Source organism: Oncorhynchus mykiss, chromosome 13 (assembly GCF_013265735.2).
Source record: "Oncorhynchus mykiss isolate Arlee chromosome 13, USDA_OmykA_1.1, whole genome shotgun sequence".
Taxonomy (NCBI): Eukaryota; Metazoa; Chordata; class Actinopteri; order Salmoniformes; family Salmonidae; genus Oncorhynchus; species Oncorhynchus mykiss.
Window position 1 is genome coordinate 46,948,084 of NC_048577.1, and position 23,698 is coordinate 46,971,781.

The 23,698-nt window shown below is 45.4% G+C and overlaps 1 protein-coding gene across 8 annotated transcripts in view; it reads right to left on the reverse strand.

The window, feature by feature from the left end:
• The window catches only part of LOC110485195 (RNA binding protein fox-1 homolog 3-like), a 416,432-nt gene that overhangs the window by 18,581 nt on the left and 374,153 nt on the right, over positions 1-23,698 (reverse strand). For 7 of the 8 annotated variants that reach the window (XM_036941309.1, XM_036941306.1, XM_036941305.1 and 4 more), the window contains 7 exons: positions 17,770-17,913; positions 14,079-14,132; positions 11,884-11,976; positions 11,016-11,076; positions 10,842-10,895; positions 5,446-5,578; positions 3,603-3,642 (listed from right to left, as the gene is read on the reverse strand). In XM_036941309.1, coding sequence (XP_036797204.1) covers positions 3,603-3,642; positions 5,446-5,578; positions 10,842-10,895; positions 11,016-11,076; positions 11,884-11,976; positions 14,079-14,132; positions 17,770-17,913 — 579 coding nt within the window. The remainder of the gene's footprint in view (positions 1-3,602; positions 3,643-5,445; positions 5,579-10,841; positions 10,896-11,015; positions 11,077-11,883; positions 11,977-14,078; positions 14,133-17,769; positions 17,914-23,698) is intronic. The other variant, XM_036941310.1, reaches the window with a different exon arrangement.

The following is a 23,698-nucleotide window of genomic DNA, read 5'->3' on the forward strand; positions in this document are numbered from 1 at the left end:
ACAAATTCACCTTTCAGCAGGACAATAACCTAAAAGTTGCTTACCAAGATGACTTTGAATGTTCCTGAGTGGCCCAGATACAGTTTTGACTTAAATCAGCTTGAAAATCTATGGCAAGACTTGAAAATGGCTGTCTATCAATGGTCAACAACCAACTTGACAGATCTTGAATCATGTTAAAAGTAATTATGTGCAAATATTGTACAATCCAGATGTGCAAAGCACTTAGAGACTTACCCAGAAAGACCAAAGATGATTCGAACATGTGTGAATACTTATGTGAATGGATATTTCTATAATTAATTTTCAAGAAATTAGCAAACATTTCTAAAAACATGTTTTCACTTTGTCATTATGGGGAGAAAAAAAAAAAAAATATATATATATATCCATTTTGAATTCAGGCTGTAACACAACAAAATATGGAATAAGTCAAGGGGTTTGAATACTTTCTTTTTTAGTGTTTGGGAAGTCAGGACCTGTGTATTAATTTGCCAGAGTGGGAGAAGGAATTAAAAACTTCATTGGGGAGAGCAGTCATTACTCCAACTGAAAAATGAAGCTGTTCACCTACTGTTTTTCTATTAGCACCAATGGAGCATTGGCCCATCTCCATCCTACGGTGGGTATATAGGTGGTAGTGCTGAGAGTGCTTTTTGAGGTCGGTTCGGTTTCGGTTTGATTATTAAAAAATAATCACAGTTTTCCATGACAATTTTTTTTCTTTTTACATTAAATGCACTATTTATTGTGTGGGTTGAATGGTGTAACAACACAGAATAAAACAATGAATACAAGTCCCATGATGGTAGTAACTGCTTACCACTTATTCATGTTTTATTCACACGACTTTACTTTAATAATATATTTTAGTTGTTGTGTATATTACATTTGTTTTATTTTATAACTTTTCTATTTCATTCCAAGTCATCATCTCTATTGAGCTGCTGTCTGACAAAATCACTGTTTAAATAGTTCTTCAAAGTAAACAAGGCATACTTTTACGACGGCTGAATACTAAATATCAATCACTTAGATCATATATTTTCAGGTAGAGATACCTCCCGAAGCAACTCCTCTCTCTCCTCGATCGCACGTCTTCTGTCTCTTCTAGTCCCTCTCAGTGCACCCACACAAACCGGACAAGTAGGTGGTTAATTACCCACGTCTTCTGTCTCTTCTAGTCCCTCTCAGTGCACCCACACAAACCGGACAAGTAGGTGGTTAATTACCCGCGTTTTCTGTCTCTTCTAGTCCCTCTCAGTGCACCCACACAAACCGGACAAGTAGGTGGTTAATTACCCACGTCTTCTGTCTCTTCTAGTCCCTCTCAGTGCACCCACACAGACCGGACAAGTAGGTGGTTAATTACCCACGTTTTCTGTCTCTTCTAGTCCCTCTCAGTGCACCCACACAAACCAGACAAGTAGGTGGTTAATTACCCACGTTTTCTCTCTCTTCTAGTCCCTCTCAGTGCACCCACACAAACCGGACAAGTAGGTGGTTAATTACCCACGTCTTCTGTCTCTTCTAGTCCCTCTCAGTGCACCCACACAGACCGGACAAGTAGGTGGTTAATTACCCACGTTTTCTGTCTCTTCTAGTCCCTCTCAGTGCACCCACACAGACCGGACAAGTAGGTGGTTAATTACCACGTTTTCTGCTCTAAACTATGTAGAATATTGGCCTGTTGGAAACTACAACTCCCTCCTACACCGCAAAGTGTGCATTGAGCTCACAGAAGTAAAAAGGGGGAAAAATAACCAACATTCCAGTTAATCGCTCAGCACTAATAGGAGGCTGGTAATAATACATGTTTTCTATTAGTCCAAAGGCGAGCTACACAACCGTGGAGATGGAACGTCTAAGGACTGTGGCCAGGGCTCTTTGGGGAATCAGGTCAGAGGGCAGATGGGCCAGGCGCTGTATTTGAGTCATCCTCCCTGTCCATGGAGGCAGGAAGTCATGGCTAAGGCAAGGCAGAGGAGTTCCTGTGGGATGGCCATGCTCTGGGACAGTGCTGCTGATTACAGGAACAAAACCCAACAACACACAGCCACAATAAATCACTTGCACACATGTCAAATCCTGCCCACAACAGTGCAACACATTTGTTATTGTGTCTCGCCCCAGTGTGTGTGCATGAATATGAATACATCCATTCCTAATATACTCCCTGTGAAGCAAGATCTCATGTTGTGGTATCATCCTGGATGATCTTTTTAATGGCAAGTGCTTCAGGACTGTTGAAATGAATGGAATTTGACTAGGTCATGACAGTGACAGACATGGCTACTGTCTTCTGAATGATAGTGGAGGACAGAGAGGCTTGTGGGACTTGCTGTTGTTGTCACAGGAGACCTCTGGGCGCACTCTGGCAGTCTGAAGCCGTTCAGTGTCCATGCAGTGGCCACTGCCAAAACTAATGGCAGTAAAGCACAGGGGGAAAGGCTGACGGCTTGAGCGATGGGGCGAGATACCCCAGGACTGGTCAGAGGGCACTGAGACCCAGGGCTTAGCTGGAGGTGAGGAGAGGAGGGAGGGAGGCCAAACGCCCAGGGCCGACAGGACCACATTAAGCCACTTTTCCTCTACACTGTTCCCTCCGCTGGTGTCGCTAACAGCCCCTCACAAACAGTGCTACGACATGGGGCTTTGTTTGAGCCATATATCATTGTGGAGTCCAGCACCTTTGTTCCCAGACACCGGCCCTTTGCTTGTATGCAGACAGGGTTAAAGTAAGAGGCAATCAGTAGCACTGTTGTCTGCGCCTGCTGTCATTTCCCTATTGCAGAGGACAGAGAGGAACAAAAAAAACTACAGATTCAAACGACAAATCCCCCCCCCCCCAAACGCTTGGACTGCTGTCAAACTGGGGCAGCCTGGTAATTTCAGCATTATCTCCACAGCATCCCGCTTTTCTCTGTGAAGGGCAGCGTGCACTGGGGCCGGCCTGACGCTGTGTGTGCTGTGGCCCCTGCCTGCATGAACAGCCCCAGAGGGAAGCTTAATCCCTTTATCTTCCTCCGCTCCTCTTATCTCTCACATCGTGATGGCTTGGAGGCACACAGGCCCACTAAGGCCCCACACAACACAGGCCCACTAACGCCCCATGCTGTCCCACTAAGGCTCCACGCAGGCCCCCTGGGCCAGACAGAGAGAGAGGTTTGTCCCCACCCAGACAAGACACACACACACACACACACTCACACACACACACACACACACACACACACACACACAGACAGAGACAGGTACAGGTACAGATAAAGGGCGGAAACAAGCCACCTCCAAAAGCCATTTAAAAGGGAGAGACGACCGACTTGACACGGGACACTGAGTTCGGATCTGTCTGTTTGCCAAAGTCTGACATCATAAGAGAGAGAGGGAGAGGAGGGAGGAGCTGAGGGGGTTTTACATTTTGTTGTCGGGTTTCTTGGCACGGCAGAGAGATGCCTAATCTACGCGGGCTTGGCAGAGAGGCAGGGGGAACGCTGGGGGCTGCAGAGATGGTGTTTTAGTCTCCAGGGCTGGCTGCTTTTGTCTGCTTTACTTCTGTTTCATCTGAGCACACAGAGAGAGAAAGAGACAACGGTACTTACATAGATTTCTGCTCCGTAGAAGCCATCCTGGTACACCACTCTGTGAAATGAGAGAGCAATGGTGGAAAGGCCTTAGTTCATCTGGGTTCTGTGTGGTTTTATATGCAGACAGATTGGATCAGCACACTGATGTTTAGAACCTAGCCTATTTCCAATGAGAGCAAGTCAAGCAGACATCTGCATGGCGGAAAACAAGAGTGGTGGAAGTGGCTCTGCACATCCACAGGGTCAGCTCTTACCGGCTGCTGCGCACCACAAATAATGAATGACATATTAAGGGGGGAAATGCAGCCATTTCACAACTCCCATGAAATGTTCTGCTCTGGAAAAAACAAATAAATTGTATTTCCAGTCACTGCAGTGTTGTCAGGAGGCTACGGTGGAGGGAGGGAGGTAAAGGAGGAAGAGAAAGGGAAGGAGGGATGAAAAGAGGGAGCTCAGCAGGGAAGGAGCACGGTCACATGATGCTAACATATAAATCACTGGGAAGTCAGGAGAGGAGGTGGGGAGAGGAGAGGAGGTGAGGAGAGGAGGTGGGGAGAGGAGAGGAGATGAGGAGAGGAGGTGGGGAAAGGAGAGGAAGTGAGGAGAGGAGGTGGGGAGAGGAGAGGAGGTGAGGAGAGGAGGTGGGGAGAGGAGAGGAGGTGAGGAGAGGAGAGGAGGTGGGGAGAGGAGAGGAGGTGGGGAGAGGAAAGGAGGTGGGGAGAGGAGAGGAGGTGGGGAGAAGAAAGGAGAAGCAAGGAGTTGGGGAGAGGAGAGGAGGTGGGGAGAGGAAAGGAGGTGAGGAGAGGAGGTGGGGAGAGGAGAGGAGGTGAGGAGAGGAGGTGGGGAGAGGAGGTGGGGAGAGGAGAGGAGGTTAGGAGAGGAGGTGGGGAGAGGAGGTGGGGAGAAGAAAGGAGAAGCAAGGAGTTGGGGAGAGGAGAGGAGGTGGGGAGAGGAGAGGAGGTGGGGAGAGGAGGGGAGGTGAGGAGAGGAGGTGGGGAGAGGAGAGGAGGTGAGGAGAGGAGGTGGGGAGAGGAGAGAAGGTGGGGAGTGGAGAGGAGGTGGGGAGAGGAGAGGAGGTGGGGAGGTGGGGAGAAGAAAGGAGAAGCAAGGAGTTGGGGAGAGGAGTGGAGAGGAGGGGAGGGGAACGTAGAGCCCCAGAGTGGGTGGGAGGTGTATGGGAACCAGAGTCCTAGGACCTGTCTTCATCACTGGAGCCCTCCCCTCCCCTCCCCTCCCCTCTCCTCCCCTCTACTCTCCACTCATCGCCACAGACAGGCCCGGATCTAATCACAGATAGCCAGGCAGCCAGGCTAGGCCTACGGTTAGCTAGACCTCTCCTCTCCCCTACACTCCCATTGCCACCCAGACACCTAGACACCCAGGCAGGCAGCCAGCCAGGCAGGCAGGCAGTGTGCAAATATAAGAGAGGAGTGTGAGCCTGAATGCTTCACATCAACCAGGAGATCATCACGGTCCAGTGAGACCTGCCCAGTAACATGCTATCTCTGCTTTCTATAGCTCCCTATGGCTTTGATATTCATCCTTTGGAACACACATATTCATGTACACGCATGCACGCACACACACACACACACACACACACACACACACACACACACACACACACACACACACACACACACACACACACACACACACACACACACACACACACACACACACACACACACACACAGATAGACAGACATACACATGCTGCACTCAAGCACAATTGCACACAAATGAAATAACACAATTGTTTGCAAATGCAGCACCCACACATTTGAGAGTAAAACTGTTCTAATGGTTGATTGTTGATGTTGTCAGTATAGTGTACTACAGGTCCACAGATACTCACGCTCCATAGGCTGGAATAGGTGGTGGTGGAGGTGCTGTGCGGAAGGTGTTGTACACAGCCCGCCCCCGGCCTCGCAAGTGGGCACCCCTATAGGCCACCGTAGCCCCTGTGGCCGGGTAAGGGAAACCTGTTACTGTGGAGAAACACATAGGAAGGAGGACTTTAGAGAGATAGAATGTTGGCATTGCTTACCTTACTGACAGAACGAACACATTATATAAAAACATGTGGCAGTGATTTCTCCTATGACAGAATACATTAGGGAAAGACAAGGAAACATTAGATGTAATCTTTTCTGGGTGTGCCTCATCGAGCACTCTCCCCTTCCCCAACCCACTGCTTTGTGCCGTACTCAGCAAGGATCCACATTTGCTGTACGCATCCTTCCTGACGCCGCCTGCCACCGCCTCCCTCGCCACCCAGGGCTAGCCTTGAAACACAGCCTGGTAATGGATGCAATCCCACCAGTTCCACACTGTGGCTTCCACCTGGTTGAGGCAACAGTATGCTAGCTGAGGGGGAAGGTTGTTGTAGGTAGGTAAGGGGCAGTGTTGTGTGGTGCTGTAGTCCAGACAGAGACAGGCGGGAGTTGGAGGTTGCTGTGTAGCCATGCTGGATGTGCAGGTCCTGGGGGAGCACGGAGCAGATGGGCTGGATGGCGGGACCACTGAGTCCCAAACATCCGGCTGACCCCATCCCACACCCCATCTGTGACTCCTCCCAGCCTATCACAGCCCCACGCTTGTCCTCCATCAGCGCTTAACAGCCAATGGTGATGGGTGGGGGGTGTTGGGGGGGAAGTGCCAGGGTCAGCATTATAAGTTCCATGGTTACAGATTAGAGGACAAGCCTCAATCAGTCCAGTCACTGTCTGATTACGAACTGCAGCCCTGCATACAAACACATCTCTCTCTCTCTCTCTCTCTCTCTCTCTCTCTCTCTCTCTCTCTCTCTCTCTCTCTCTCTCTCTCTCTCTCTCTCTCTCTCTCTCTCTCTCTCTCTCTCTCTCTCGCTCAATCTGGTCCTGCGTTAAAGGCTCCTCCTGCTCTCACCCTAGTCTCCCCCTCTCCTCTCCTCCTCCTCACAACACTGCTTCCCCATCACGTCTATTATTCTTCATCCTCCTCATCTCCCCTGGACTGATTCATTCATTACCGTGACATGTTTTGGGTGAATTCATCACAGGCCTCCAGTCTGCAGTGAGGCTGGGGTGTAAATGTGTAGGAAAATGAGGAGGGGTATATAGGGAGGAGCAGGAGATCAGACATACAACACATTCATAACACTATCAAATGATCTTCCAATGGACTCACAGGAGCAAAACTAGACACAGTGGAATCCCACCTAGTGATTTTACAGTAAGTCTGCAATGGAGTTATATGATACCTCGTATAGAAGCACTCCTATGCGCCGGTGTAGGATTTGGCCTGGAGGAGAATGACCATTACGGCTGGCTGTATGTAGTGTAATGTAGTGTTAACTCTGCAGGTGGATGGGATTGGGAAGCTTCCTAATGAACGGTACACACCAGCAACCCTGCTGACAGGGAGACAGATTAGTGGTGCTTTTAAAAACACGAACAGCCAGGTCTAATGTCTGACGCCACTAACATCTCCCTCCATTAGGGGCTCCACACATATTCAACGCCTGCATCTCATTTGGGCGGGAAACGCCCCTGTTTCCTCCCGAGCAGCCGGGGCACTTTGTTTGCTGCCGACGCAGCAGCAATAGACTGGTAAGAATCACAAGGTGGCCCTTTTGCTTTGGTGATTTATAATGCTGACCTTGACATTTAAATGAGTCTCTTTTTTGGGAGTCTGACATATAGGCTCAGCTGCTAAAGGGCAAAAACAATCCTCTTTCATATTTTCAGGGGTGTTTTTTTTCTCCCTTGTACAAATCGCTAGCATTTTTGGGCTCCAAATTTTGTATTTCCTTCTTTTAGGTGTGTGTGGAGGGGTGGGGGGGGGGGGGGGGGGGTGGGGGGGGTGGGGTTGTATTCAATCTGCGTGCTATGATATATGTGAATGTAAACTCATAATGAGTTGGCGATAGGCTACACTGCTTCAATAATAACCCATAAATCAAAAGCTGTTGTCACACTTTGGTAAACCCATGAAAAGCAACAACAGCTACAGCGGCGTATGGGAGCACAAACCTGGTCTAGCCACCAAAGTCAAACACCTTTCTGAGAGAGAGGATGGATGGCTGGGGGAAAACCGGAGTAATGTGCTGGAGGGCGACAGGGTCACACCGCACCTCATATGTCAAATGTGTCAAGTTGAGGGGAGCTCAATACCTTTACACAGCAAGCCAGCCAGTCGGACCTAACCTCTCCTAATCCTGCTCTGTGCAAATGATGGGGTCAAAACCAGCCTTGTAAAAAAAAACACCAACAATTTTCACAATGTTGATCTCTTTAATGCGTCCTGCTCAAATAAATCTGTGGAATGAGCACTTAATCTAAGCACTGGGGACCCAAAATAGCTTAATCTAATCAAGCCACAGGAGCTTAATTATCCCCTCAACAATGAGAGGCTCTGTCCAGATATATTAAGATGACAATTAGCCTTTCTATTCTGTCATTTACTCAGCTGGTGGCTTTCAGACAGTCCACACCAAACTTCACCTTTGGAAGTGAAAACATCAAGAGCTCTACTCATCTCCTTCTATCCCCTTAGGAATTAGTAGCAGAGAGAGAAGAAGGGTCTCTCTGACTCGTACAGTGCTTGTTTGAAATGGATTCCCTGATTCGTGTAGGCTGGCAGAGCTGCTTGGTAGCTGTCCATGGTCCTGAAATTGACACACCATGCTATAGAAAAGACTAGGAAATAAACCATTGAAATACATCCTACCATCATTCATGGGTTGAGGTATTAGATAATATTCATATTTTCATAGTAATATACATTTCTCCCTGAAAATGTCTCTCTACGAAAATATCCCCCATACTAGACAATGCTATCTGTCTCTGCCCTAACATCCCCCCACCCCCAGTCCATTTGAGTGGGAACCTAATGCGCCTGCTGTTCACAGGACCTCTCCACAGCCCCCTTACTGAGGGCTCCAGGGAAGGTTTGGGTTGCAGGGGAGAGGAGGCAGGAGGCAGCCGAGGACACGGGCCCGGGGGTACACACCACAGGGCTGGCGCCGCCACTACCCCAGTCACCGCCATGCAGCCTCCCATCAGTAGGAGGAGCCAGTGTACCCTGCATGAGGTTAAGAGTGGGGAGACTGCGTGAAGCTCTCATCCCTCATTCTCCTGAATGGGTTTTGAGGACAATAAACCTGTAGCGCCAGGACGAATGGAGACGGAGTGCGCTGTCACCACGCCACGATTTATGGCTCCCAATTTCACTGATCTCCCGCACAGAAATGAGGACTGATAAACAGTGATTAATCACTATTACATCCCATTTCACTCCCACCCAAAGTATATTAAAGATAGTCATTATTATTCAAGAATAACTCCATGGATGGAACCACTAAAATGTGTTTCTTCATTTGGGGTCATAACAAAATGTTCCAAAACATGGTCAGCTGTTTTTTAAAGGCTGACCTGTTGGCTCCTAGTTAGGTTTTTTGTTACAGAAATGTATCTCTTATTTATGTTTCCCATCTCCCCAGCTGGCAAGCATATGTTGTCGTTTAGGCTTGGCAAACTTCAGTGCTATGTCAAGACGTCTTAAAAATTAGCAGCCAATAAATCACCATCGCCCCCCGCTTCCCCCTGCCTGGAATGGTGGTCCACATTCCCTCTGATTTATTACATGATTTGGCCTAGTGTATTTGCATGTGTGTGTATCCGTGTGTGTGAGTGTTTGTGTGTGTGTGTTTTGTGTGTGTGTGTATCCGTGTGTGTGTATGTGCTGCATAGGTCAGAATATGTCTGTATAGGAATGTGAGAATCTATGAAAAAATGTGTTGTGAATATATTTAAACATATCTTGTATTAATTTGTATGTGATCTGCATGATTTTGAATGCATCTGAGGATTTCATGAGGAGTGTGTTTGTGTGTGTGTATGTGGGGGGGGGGGGGGGGGGGTGATTGTCAAGGGAAGACGGCGTTGAAACCCGGGGGAGCGGTGGGAGGAGGGTGAGGGGGTTGAGGAGGAGGGTGAGGGGGTCTGGAGATGAAATAAAAATGATAGATGACTGCTTTCTGTCATGGACAGTTATTTAGAGGTTCGCCGTAAAGCTGTCCGGGGAATGAACAGATTTTAGTCTAATGAGCAGAAAGGAAAGCCGTTAAAGTGGCGCGATGTGCTCAGCACTTCTTCCAAATGAAATAGTACCATTTCCCCCTCATTAAAATGCAAAGGGTTCATATAACATACAGCAATAAATGTGGCATGTAGAGGGAGAGAGATAGGGAAAACCCCACTGAGCTTGTCTCATCCCTCCATTACCCTGACCATGAGGAATACCAGCCTTCCACAGGGAAGGTGCCAACAATATCGCTCACTCAATCTCCCTTATTCGGTTAGCTCTGTAAAAGTCAATCTGGCGCACTTGGCAAATCCATCCACGGCAGCAGCCTCCCCAATCTGATAACAGTTGCTGGGGCGGCTTGGTCTTAAAATATTTTTTCCGGCTTTACAGTGCACACCCCACAAACAATTGCTCAGGCTGCCTCCACTCTCTCTGTGAGGCTTGGATCATCCACTTCTTATCTGGCCCACAATTCTATTCCAGATCCACTTTGATCTACAGAGAATTGTGTGTTAGAAGCAGGTTGAGACTGAGCCAGATTCTAATAAAACCAGTGGGTAGATGTCAATTGGGTCTGTGTGATAGAAATACTGCTAGAGTGTAGTAGAGTTAGATTGGTGCTAGACTAGAGGAGTGTAGTAGAGTTAGAGTGGTGCTAGACTAGAGGAGTGTAGTAGAGTTAGATTGGAGCTAGACTAGAGGAGTGTAGTAGAGTTAGATTGGTGCTAGACTTGAGGAGTGTTGTAGAGTTAGATTGGTGCTAGACTAGAGGAGTGTAGTAGAGTTAGAGTGGTGCTAGAATAGAGGAGTGTAGTAGAGTTAGATTGGTGCTAGACTAGAGGAGTGTTGTAGAGTTAGATTGGTGCTAGACTAGAGGAGTGTAGTAGAGTTAGATTGGTGCTAGACTAGAGAAGTGTTGTAGAGTTAGATTGGTGCTAGACTAGAGGAGTGTAGTAGAGTTAGAGTGGTGCTAGACTAGAGGAGTGTAGTAGAGTTAGAGTGGTGCTAGAATAGAGGAGTGTAGTAGAGTTAGATTGGTGCTAGACTAGAGGAGTGTTGTAGAGTTAGATTGGTGCTAGACTAGAGGAGTGTAGTATAGTTAGAGTGGTACTAGACTAGAGGAGTGTAGTAGAGTTAGAGTGGTGCTAGACTAGAGGAGTGTAGTAGAGAAGGATCTCCTACCAGCATACAGTTCAGGACCATAGACAGCTCCCACCACAGGGTTCAGCTTCCAGCCTATGGAGGGAGAGAGAGAGAGAGAGAGAGAGGGAGAGAGAGAAGCCCAAACTAGTAAATATTGTCATTCATGTACAGTATCTGAACAAAGTTGTAGATTAGACAAGAGGCAGATCTTACCATTTGTGTACGGATTGGCAACTTTTTTGTTTGTCATCACTCTTGCTGTTGCATTATTCACCTGTTACCCCCCAAAAAAACAAAATGGTGCCACAGTTATAACATACCCTTCCAAAAGGCAGACCAAATGACTGGCAGAGAAATACCACACAAATTCAGTAAAATGTGTCAGAATTATGCAAAATTACCATAGAGGTTCACAAGACTGGAGAGGTTAAAATAGCCAGAGGAGACAATGGCCTTGAATCACCTTTACATGAATTTATTCCTCATTTACATTTTCTTTTGAGATGATTCAATTACTGTAGCAAGTGGGAAAGCATGCACCAATTACCTACGGATATGAAAGAGAAAAAGCCAAAAGCAACACAGGTAATTGGTTGGATAAACAAATGGATTCAAAAGAAAAACAAAAAGACAGACCCCTTAGATTTCCTCCATATTGACCTGATGGGAATGACAGAATAGGGGCCTTCATTTTCAGTAAACAAGACCAAATGAAGAAAAAAACACACACAAAATGGTCAAGATCAAATTATGTCAACAGGGTGTGTTGGTAGGTAGTAGACAGGTCTTCTTTATTCAGACGTGACAGTGAGGTCCTTATGGGATGATGAGAGCATGCATTCCCTCTCCAGTCATAATGATGAACAACTTGCACGTCCATCTTGACATGTATGGATTCCTAGTTCCACTGAGTGCTTCCGACACATACCATTATGCATTATGCATGCACGCACACACACACACAGCGGGCACATGCTTATGTGCAGGTCTCTTGTGGGACAAAGGTGAAAGCAGGGGCATGGGAGAGGTCAGCAGGCAGGAGGAAGAAGAAGAAGAAGAAACAGGAAATAAGGAAAAGCACCTCTATTTTGCGTCCCTCTACGATTGTACCGTTTAGTTTCTCCCGCGCACGGTCGGCATCTGTGCTCGTTTCAAAAGTTACAAACCCAAAGCCCTAAGAGAGAGCCACGTGTGTCACCAGGCCAGTAAGACAGACAGGGACAGGAAGGTAGACAGGGTAGGTAAAAGATAGGGTAGGAGGGGGATTAGAGAGGAGGAAGGAGGGAAGGAGAGGGAAGGAGAGGGAGAGAAGAAGGAGAGGACTAGGTGAGCAGCAGGAAGTAGAGATGTATATAAGCGGTGTAATTAATTGTGTGGTTGTTAGTGAGACGTCAGGAACAGCAAAGAGAGATCCAAGGAGAGATAAGGATGACAGCCTCACAAACACTAACAAACCTGCCTGTTTTACCCAATTAAACACCACAAACCACCTCTGGAGAATGTGTCTGAGCATCGCAGGCATTACACTCTGTTACGCAACATTATAGTCTAATCATTATTGTGAAGACTTCAACAGTAGCCTTATGAAAAACAACCCCCAACCCCCATTGGAATGAGATGAAGTTGAGCACGGAAGGAATATCCATAAATTCTTCAAGCAATTTAGTTTAATTCCATCATCAACCATTTCTAATCCATTACAATAGCCAAAGTATGCACTGTAGCAATTAAATTAAGCCATATGTTGTCTCTTTTTCTTAGACAGATCATTACATTAGTATTCATCATTGTATTAGCTGTGTCTAAAATGTGATGGGGCATTTCCCATACTATCAAGGTATTGGTTGATAATAATAATAATATCACCAACAACATATGTACATTAATAAATCACATGCTACCTCTAAGGAGGTGGAGGAAAAAAAAACCTGGCTTTACAATGGGGATGTCGCCTTTAAACTCACACCAAAATACCCTCCTCCCCATCCCCCATCTTCCACCCCCACGTGCCCCCTCCCCTGAGGGCTTTGTCACCAGCTTGAGTTATGGGGACTGGGAGACTGGGCCTGAGATCCATCACCAGCCTTCAGATATGCTGGCCCAACAAGTCCCAGTCCTTTGGTTTCTATATATACATATAGAGGGATGGGAGGGAGAGGGATCCACGGCCAGGCTGATAATTGCTTGAAGATATATAATACATGTGAGAGATGGAGAGCATTGTGATCTTGTATGCATACACAGGATCTCCGAGCTCCTATTCCTGGCATAAATAACACGGTAGCTGTCCTTGGGGAGAGGGAGATAAAGATATAAATTCAAAAGGAATTGAGGGCAAAATTAATCCTTTGGACATTTTGCCCGACTATGGTTGGCCCCTCTATCTTTTTTTATCATGCACAAATAATTAGCTTACACGGAGGGAGAGTGGAGCCACCATTTTTCAAAGGAGACAAACATATTGAATGCAAATTGCCAAAGCTTCATAGAAAATAGATTGTTTATTAATGGCCTGCTAGGTTCATTATATAGCGCGCAGGGTGCAGGAGAGAGGCATCATGGGTAATGGCTTTGTAGGGCACAAACAATAAATGCTTGTTACAGCAGAGGAGGCAGCTTTATCCGGTGCTCAATCTTGACTGGCTGTGGGGGCTGAGTTGGAGCAGAGTATAGGTTCCTAGATGGAGGCTGGCTGCATACCTTATACAGACCCCAAACTACCAGGTAAGAGTGGGAATCGATCCCATTCATGGTTGAACACCCAGCTAGAGGAGGCTGTCTAATTTATGAATGGAATGCTCTGGAGCTTGGCACAGACGATTACATAAACAGTGGATGACCAGCACTGTGCTGTTTACACCAGAGGATGTTATATAGGACATGGTATAGAGCTACTTTACATGTATAGACACTGAGTCAGTTTTGGCGGTGATGGTTCTATATTTGCTAGAGCACTTGATATTTGATCTGGGTTTACTATTAGTCTCTAAACTAGAGGTCTGTATTCCTGGTCCAGAGAGCTACAGCACTGGAAGTGCATTTTGATTGATTGATTGATTGACAGGGGTAATGATTCCCCAACTGGAGCACAAAGCTAGAACAACAACCAAAGAGGCAGCAGAGAGAGGAGTTAATGTCTGAACGCAGTTCTCCAGCTCTCCAGGACCAGGCTTAGAGAGCAGTAGTCTGAGCCAATGTACACACAGCACTAATGCCATCATTACTAAACAGAAGAAGTACATGGTAATGAAGCAGCTGGGGTTCTAGTTCACTTACCTTGGATCCTCGCTCATTAAAGATAATCTCCACATCTAGAATCTTTCCAAATTGCTGTGGCGAGAAAGGAGACAAGAGAAGAGAGATTAAGTTATGAAAAGAGTAAGAAAACGGTTATTGTTGTCATGCCAAAATATTACAATTGTTTTGCAATGATATCAAATATGTATTGTGATCCTATCAAATTATCTTTCTTTAATGCAAAATACTGTTTTATCTGTGTTATTTCTATGTCATGAAATCAATGATGTAAAAAACTGTTTAAACAAACATTGTAAACACAGTAGAGTTAGAGTAACAGAAGATGTTTCACACAGAGAAAAGCTACATCAACATATAGCAAGGTGGTTGTTTGTAAGGTTGTGTTGTGATGTGAAGCAGATCCTGAGGAAAACTCCTTTCCTCAAATCCATGAACCGATAGAGAGAGAACTGATAGAGACAGAGATATAACCGATAGAGAGAGAGAGATAACTGATTGAGAGAGAGAGAGAGAGAGAGAGAGAGAGAGAGAGAGAGAGTTAACTAGGCTTTGACATAAAGAGAGACAGACCATCAGGCTTCTGCCTGCCCAACAAACAGGTGGCTGAGCTGTCTCTATCTACACAGGTACCTGCCATTTTCTCTCTCTTTCTCCTCCTCTCTTTTTCTTGCTCTTTGTTGATGTGAGTGTGTGTTGTTTTCCCAGTGAACAGGACTCGAGGGATGGTCCCAAGGGGTTAACGTGCTCAAGCCTTTTAACAGGCTCGACTTCGGATCATTAGAAAACAGAGGAATGAAAGCCAATCGTAAGTTCCCCCTAATGAGTGGAGTGAGAGCCACTTTTAATTGCTGTCTACAATGGCCGTATTATTTCATTAAAAGTAATTACCCTGTCAAGCGGTCCGCATCGCCTTCATTTGGGCACAACAGGGAAGAAATAGGCCTTCCATGTGGTTGGCGCTCAATGGGAATGGATGGATCGTTTGACTGAGCCACTAATAGGGGTTAGGAAGAACCGGCTATTATCTGCCTGCTCCGGCCATAGGAGAGTGATGAGCGTGATGAGGGGAGTGGGTCTGGTGGAGGAGCTGGGTTTATGGGCTGGTAAAACACATATGACATCCTTCATCCCCCAGGGTCAAGTGCTGACCCCCACAATGCCTGAGAAAAAAAGTTGGAGTTATTTATGACCTTCCCAACAGGCAACGCCAGGGGCGGCCCAGCCCAGGCCACAAACTCAAGTACATCTTGTTCATCTGGGATTTCAATTCTACATAGTTCCCCTCTCCACATCTACCTCGTATGGTGCTCAGCTCTATTGATTCCAATTGTAGCGCTTCACCGTACCCGGCTCCATCACACACAGGGGCATTTTACATCCCAGTGTGATGCCCCTCTTCGCATGAGATGACAATGCTTCCCCATGCAATGTGCAGATGCTAATTGTTTTAACCAAGAGTAATGGGCTTGTGGTGTCGATTAATTAGTTTCTGGGGAAGTCATCTTAGTGGATTCCCACATGGCACTGGGGATCTCAGCCGCTCTCACACTCTCCTCCCTCCCTACAGCCCTCTCCGCCCCAGCTCAGCCCCAGCCCAGCGCAAACAGCTGCATCAGCACCAAAGCCAATAAACAATGGCATCAATTGGAGGGGTCTCAGGAGACAGAGACAGAGCTGGGGGACTGACGACACCTCCTTCCTTCCTCACCCCCAGATCAGCCATAGTAAACAATCAACATATCAATAAGGAAATGAGAAAAAGCATCCGTTGGGGAAAAATCATAGACGCTATTTAATATTCCTACCTCGAGAACACTTTTTTATGAGGCCTCGCACATTCGCTCCACTTCCTATCTGAGATGCAAATGCATTTCTACACTGTGATCAACTGGAATGCAGAGCTACCAACCACGGATAGGGCACTGTATGTATCCCTGCTTCTGCTACGCTAAAACACCTGAATGCTGTGAGGAGGCTAGCTATCAATAGCATAATACAGCATGGTGTAGTAGTGTAGAGTGCTGCTACTGTCTGAGAGTAGCAGAGTAGTGGCTGGTGAGATAGACTGGGGATCAGTGTGAAAGCGTGGGGGCCAGAGGTCTGATTGCCCAGAGATGTTTGTTCACAGAGCCCTCGTCAAGCAGCCGAGGAGGAGTACTGTTGAAGAACCCAGGAGCAGAATGAGGAGGACGCCCTCAAGCAGCACAGCATGGTGCGCCGTGCTACCCGAGCTAGCGCTAGCTTAGAGTGTTTTCCTTTCACTCCTCTAATCGCCCGCTCTCTCAAATATCACACTTTTCTAATCACTGATTAAGGTCTGCAGCAGTCGCCTTAATGAGTCTTTTATTCTGCGCCTCGTTAGTGACTCAGAGGGTCATCCTCCGCACCCTTAAACCCTACGGAGGGATAGGGTAACTCTCAAACCCTCCCTCCTTGTTTAGGGGCTAGCTAGAGTCTCTGTTAGCAGGTGCTAGCTAGTCTCTGTTTTAGCTCTCTGCTGGTGGCTGATGGAGGGTCCCTGCTAAGTGTGCACGTCACTGGAGAACTGGAGAGAGGGGCTCTTCACAACTTGTGGGAGCAGATGGAGGTCCTGGGGGCTTGGCAGCAGCGCTGGGTTCCACTGCTCCACCATTGACACATGCACCATCTCACCGCTGCCTTTCCTTTCGCTCTCCTCTGCCTGTCTGTATGTCTGCGGGCTCTGCTCGTGTGTAACGGTAATGGTGTATTGAGCCCCTGGCGGCAGGGCAGCCATTAGAGCCAGAGGGATGGGGCTGCACACCACTGATCACATACACACAGACACAGGGTCATTGTGCAGGCCATATCCAGGGGTGGAGCCTGAGCTGAGCCGGCACGTTAATGCAGCACAGACAGGATATCTCCTCTCCCAACCAGCAACCAGCTCTGCCCACAAACATCAATCCCAGGACCCAGCCACCGACTGCCCGGAAAGTTAGGGAGGGGAGGGCTGCTGGGAGGGCCACTGTTAAATTTGCATCACATATCCATAAGCTGCACACACACGTCGGCCGGGCACACAAAGCCTCCGAGCTAATTACTGAGGCAATTTGGATTCTACAGGACCTGCTCCAGAGCTGGAAACAATAAACCCAACAATCAGACAGCACAGGAAGGAGAGAGAGAGAGAGAGAGAGAGAGAGAGAGAGAGAGAGAGAGAGAGAGAGAGAGAGAGAGAAAGAGAGAGAGAGAGAGAGAGAGAGGGGGGGGGGGGGAGAGAGAGAGAGAGAGAGAGAGAGAGAGAGAGAGAGAGAGAGAGAGAGGGAGACAGCAGCCGTGTTGTCCAGTAATTTATTACGCCGTAGCCAGGGCTCTCCTGTAATTAATATCATCAGTTTGACGTCGTCTCCATAACGATGAAAATGAACGCCTGTAGCTTATAATGACCTAAATTAGCGTGCAACATTCAAATTAGATTTTTGGCAATGCTCCCGATTCGGATCCATTATAATTATATACTTTTTTTGTTGTGTTAATTTTAAGGACTGGTGTGAAATGCGAGACAGAGAGGTTACACTTTCAGGGAAAAGAGAGTACACCTGTTCTGGGATCAGGATAAATGTGTGTCTGGACTTTCTAGAGAGATAGAGAGCGCGACAATACACACTCCAGGCAGGTACCATGATATGTGTGGGTGGGTAAAGAATGGTTTCCCCCAGTGAGTTCAGGGAGAGGGAAGGGAGCTCACCCCAAACATTTGCCGCAGGTCGGGGTCGCGGAAGCGGAAGGGGATGTTGGAGACATGTAACCTCTTGGGCTGCTGCTTCTCCGAGGAGTCCGAGAGCTGCAGCTGGAGCTGCAGGGAGACCTCTGATTGCGTCACGTCATCTGTCTGCCAGAGGGAAACAACAGCAGAAAGACACAAGCAGCTCATTAGATCCTACTACTGTACCTTCGGGTGACATGGTGAGGGGGAAGAGAGACAGAGGGGGACCGGCTAACTAACTTACTTAGCGTCTGCTATTTTTCAATCTGCCGAGAAGCAGACAACGCTAAACAGCTGATGAATTATGGTTTAAAACCCGAGGTCATGCATTACAAATCCGCTTATTAATCTCTTGCACTTAGCTTCTGGAGCCACAAGAAAGAAAGATTGAGGGGTTTGACAGAAAGGCATGGATATTGATCCTAGCGCTTTTGACACATCTAGACTTGAGACACATTATTGGTGTTGTTTGCACAGAGGCCCAGAGCTCCTACGTTGTCGACTCCATCATTATGCGAATGCAGTGCTGACATTGTGATATAAATGACATGTCTGATGTCTATGACAAATCCCACTTAGTTCTCTCTCAGACAAGAGTGATGAATTTCAACATGGCTGCTGGCTTGTTTACTCAAACCAACACAGTTTTAGAGGGAGAGGGTTTCACAAGATTTGTTTTCTGTAAAAACCTTCACTGGTCATCAGAACCATTTACCCTCTCCATGGAAGGATCATTAGGGACCAACTCTGTCTGCATAACAACAGATTGCATCATTTAAATGTGTTTACTAAAATTAAAACCCAGACCTCTTGTAGACACTTCTGGCGTTATGAAAAAACTATGAGAAGTGAGGGAAAATGGAGGGAAAGAAAAAGAGAGAGGAGTGAAATAGGGAGCGAGGCCTGGTTAGATTGAGAAGTACAAAATCTGTTTAAATATGATATGTAAACTCCAAGGTCCCCAGGGATGTGCTCCATGAGCAATAGCAAATACTCCATACTACACAGGGCAGGCTGGAGTCACATACACAGACACCCCCCAAGTACACACACACGCACACACACACAGACGGAGAGAGAGAGAGAGAGAGAGAGAGAGAGAGAGAGAGAGAGAGAGAGAGAGAGAGAGAAGGGGAAATAAGATAGTGAAGGACGACAGAGTGAAAAGAGAGAAAGGAACCTTAGATCGAGAGCAAAAAAGGCTGACAGATGTGCACATACAGACAAACACACGTACAGACAAGCACACGTACACACACACACACACGTACACGTACACACACACACACACACACACACGTACACGTACACACACACACACACACACACACACACACACACACACACACACACACACACACACACACACACACACACACACACACACACACACACACAGCTCTCTCAACCCTCCAACAACCCACTCCCTGCTCCAAGGCCGTCGGGTGGCTGCAGGCCCCTGGGTGATACATATCCCACCATTTAGGAAATGGGCTAGGGATTTATTCATTATAATTCATCATCACAGTATTATCATTATCATCATGATCGTAATGATGATCGCCTTTATTATTCTCATTATCATAATCACAATCTCCACTGTAATGGCCCTCATTTATTTGCTTTATGGCCCATTCGGAGATGGTGACATACATTGTTAACACTGACAGTTGTTTGATTCAAGGTCCCACTTAGTCTCCCCTCCAGCCATCCAGGTAGGGCACATTGGTGACGGAAGGTCTGAAAGCCCTGTGTTCAGTGATGTTCAGTCATGTTCAGAGGTTATCATGTGGAGAAGGGCACAGGAGCCAGTGTAGGGGTGAGCTGAGCTAGCTAGTTCCAGTATCAAACTGGTAGAGTAGTGGAGGGGTGAGCTGGGCTAGCTAGCTCCAGTATCAGACTGGTAGAGTAGGGGAGGGGTGAGCTGGGCTAGCTAGTTCCAGTATCAGACTGGTAGAGTAGTGTAGGGGTGAGCTGGGCTAGCAGTGTGCCATGTCCTCCTGTGCTAGAGGTTAATAGCCTGAGTAGCTATGTTGGGTCCCAGGGTGACACACGGCAGACAGATGCCCGACTACTGTGGAGGGTGACAAGGCACTGGGGACCGCGGGTCAATCTGTTTCATCGGTCACACATGACTCTATCAACCTTTACCGTATGCTACCAGACTGCACAACGACTGACTCCATGTCCTGTCCTCCAGCTTAGCTACTGGCTTCTTATCATGGGGTCCTCTAACTGTGTGTTAGCAAACCTTCAGATCCACTTTTACTTCACACAATTCTTCCATACTGACTAGAGGTAAATACGACTGGCACTCATACACCTACAGCTATTTAACCCAGACTCCATCTGTGGATCTGTGTTTCTGTCAGTGAGTTTAGTGCCCTTGTCTCTCCATTGCTTCTCCTGAGGGATCATCTGGATCCAGGCTGGTTGGGAGAAGATGAGATGGTTACAGTGTAAAATAATTATATGTGCATTACCATATGACAGGGGTCTTCACCCTTTTCTTGCCCAGGGATTCCCTCCCAGGCAACTGGCAATACCCATCACACGTTAGCAAAGACATCTTGTCTTATCATCCGGTGAATGTTAATGGAAAGGAAAAGTTATCAACATTTTAAAATGAATACATTTGGTAAATATTTTGACCTCCTCACATTATAATTGTAAGAGGAAGTGTAAACTCTTGTGTGTAAACGTGTTGTGTGTATGTACTGACATGTACTGTATGTGTAACTGATAGATGCACACACACACACACACACACACACACACACACACACACACACACACACACACACTACATGTTCATGTTTTTACACAAACTACATGTTCATGTTTTAACTTATGGCTGGTGGCAGTATTGAGTAGCCTCGATGAATAAGGTGCCCAGAGGTGCCCAGAGTAAACTGCCTGCTCCTCAGTCCCAGTTGCTAATATATGCATATTATTAGTATATTTGGATAGAAAACTCTGAAGTTTCTAAAACTGTTTGAATGATGTCTGTGAGTATAACAGAACTCATATGGCAGGCAAAAACCTGAGAAAAAAATCCAACTAGGAAGTGGGAAATCTGAGATTGGTCGATTTTCAACTCAGCCCCTATTGACAATACAGTGGGATATTGGTCATCACTTCCTAAGGCTTCCACTAGATGTCAACCGTCTTTAGAAACATGTTTGAGGCTTCTACTATGAAGGGGGGCTGAATGAGAGGGGAATGAGTCAGAGGTCTGCCAGCAGTCACGCGCTGGTTACGCGCATTCACATGAGAGGTAGCTCCCGTTCCATTTGCTTTTCTGAAGACAAAGGAATTCTCCAGTTGGAATATTATTGAAGTCTTATGTTAAAAACATCCTAAAGATTGATTCTATACATCGTTTGACATGTTTCTACGGACTGTAAAGGAACTTTTTGACATTTCGTCTGCAACTACTGAACGCAATTTTTGAGTTTTGATTTGTTTACCAAACGTGCTAAAGTAGCTATTTGGACATAAATGATGGACATTATCAAACAAATCAAACATTTATTGTGGATCTGGGATTCCTGGGAGTGCATTCTGATGAAGATCATCAAAGATAAGTGAATATTTATAATGTTATCTCTAACTTCTGTTGACTGCACAATATGGCGATATCTTTTTGGCTTGTTGGTTCTCTGAGTGCCGTACTCAGATTATTGCATGGTTTGCTTCTTCCGTAAAGCTTTTTTGAAATCTGACACAGCAGTTGCATTAAGGAGAAGTTTATCTATATTTCCATGTATAACACTTGTATTTTTTTTATCAACATTTATAATGAGTATTTCTGTAAATTGATGTGGCTCTCTGCAAAATCACCAGATGTTTTTGAAACTACTGAACATAACGCGCCAATATATACTGAGATTTTTATATATAAATATGAACTTTATCGAACAGAACATACATGTATTTTGTAACATGAAGTTCTATGAGTGTCCTCTGATGAAGATCATCAAAGGTTAGTGATTTTTGTGACTCCACTCTTTGGCTGGAAAAATGGCTGTGTTTTTCTGTGATATGGCTCTGACCTAACATAATCGTTTGTGGTGCTTTCGCTGTAAAGCCTATTTGAAATCAGACACTGTGGTGGGATTAACACCAAGATTACCTTTAAAATGGTATAAGATACTTGTATGTTTGAGGAATTTTAATTATTAGATTTCTGTTGTTTTGATTTTGGCGCCCTGAACTTTCACTGGCTGTTGTCATATCGATCACGTTAACGGGATCTCAGCCCTAAGAAGTTTTTAAACACACACTACAATGTTCATGTTTTTACACACACACTACATGTTCATGTTTTTAAACACACACTACATGTTCATGTTTTTACACACACACTACATGTTCATGTTTTTACACACACACTACATGTTCATGTTTTTACACACACACTACATGTTCATGTTTTTACACACACACTACAAGTTCATGTTCTTACACACACTACATGTTCATGTTTTTACACACACACTACATGTTCATGTTTTTACACACACACTACATGTTCATGTTTTTAAACACACACTACATGTTCATGTTTTTACACACACACTACAAGTTCATGTTCTTACACACACTACATGTTCATGTTTTTACACACACACTACATGTTCATGTTTTTAAACACACACTACATGTTCATGTTTTTACACACACACTACATGTTCATGTTTTTAAACACACACTACATGTTCATGTTTTTACACACACACTACATGTTCATGTTTTTACACACACACTACATGTTCATGTTTTTACACACACTACATGTTCATGTTTTTACACACACACTACATGTTCATGTTTTTACACACACACTACATGTTCATGTTTTTACACACACTACATGTTCATGTTTTTACACACACACTACATGTTCATGTTTTTACACACACACTACATGTTCATGTTTTTACACACACACTACATGTTCATGTTTTTACACACACACTACATGTTCATGTTTTTAAACACACACTACATGTTCATGTTTTTACACACACACTACAAGTTCATGTTCTTACACACACTACATGTTCATGTTTTTACACACACACTACATGTTCATGTTTTTAAACACACACTACATGTTCATGTTTTTACACACACACTACATGTTCATGTTTTTAAACACACACTACATGTTCATGTTTTTACACACACACTACATGTTCATGTTTTTACACACACACTACATGTTCATGTTTTTACACACACACTACATGTTCATGTTTTTAAACACACACTACCTGTTCATGTTTTTAAACACACTACATGTTCATGTTTTTACACACACACTACATGTTCATGTTTTTACACACACTACATGTTCATGTTTTTACACACACTACATGTTCATGTTTTTAAACACACACTACAAGTTCATGTTTTTAAACACACACTACATGTTCATGTTTTTACACACACACTACATGTTCATGTTTTTAAACACACACTACATGTTCATGTTTTTACACACACACTACATGTTCATGTTTTTACACACACACTACAAGTTCATGTTTTTACACACACTACATGTTCATGTTTTTACACACACACTACATGTTCATGTTTTTAAACACACACTACATGTTCATGTTTTTACACACACTACATGTTCATGTTTTTAAACACACACTACATGTTCATGTTTTTAAACACACACTACATGTTCATGTTTTTACACACACACTACAAGTTCATGTTCTTACACACACTACATGTTCATGTTTTTACACACACACTACATGTTCATGTTTTTAAACACACACTACATGTTCATGTTTTTACACACACTACATGTTCATGTTTTTACACACACACTACATGTTCATGTTTTTACACACACACTACATGTTCATGTTTTTACACACACACT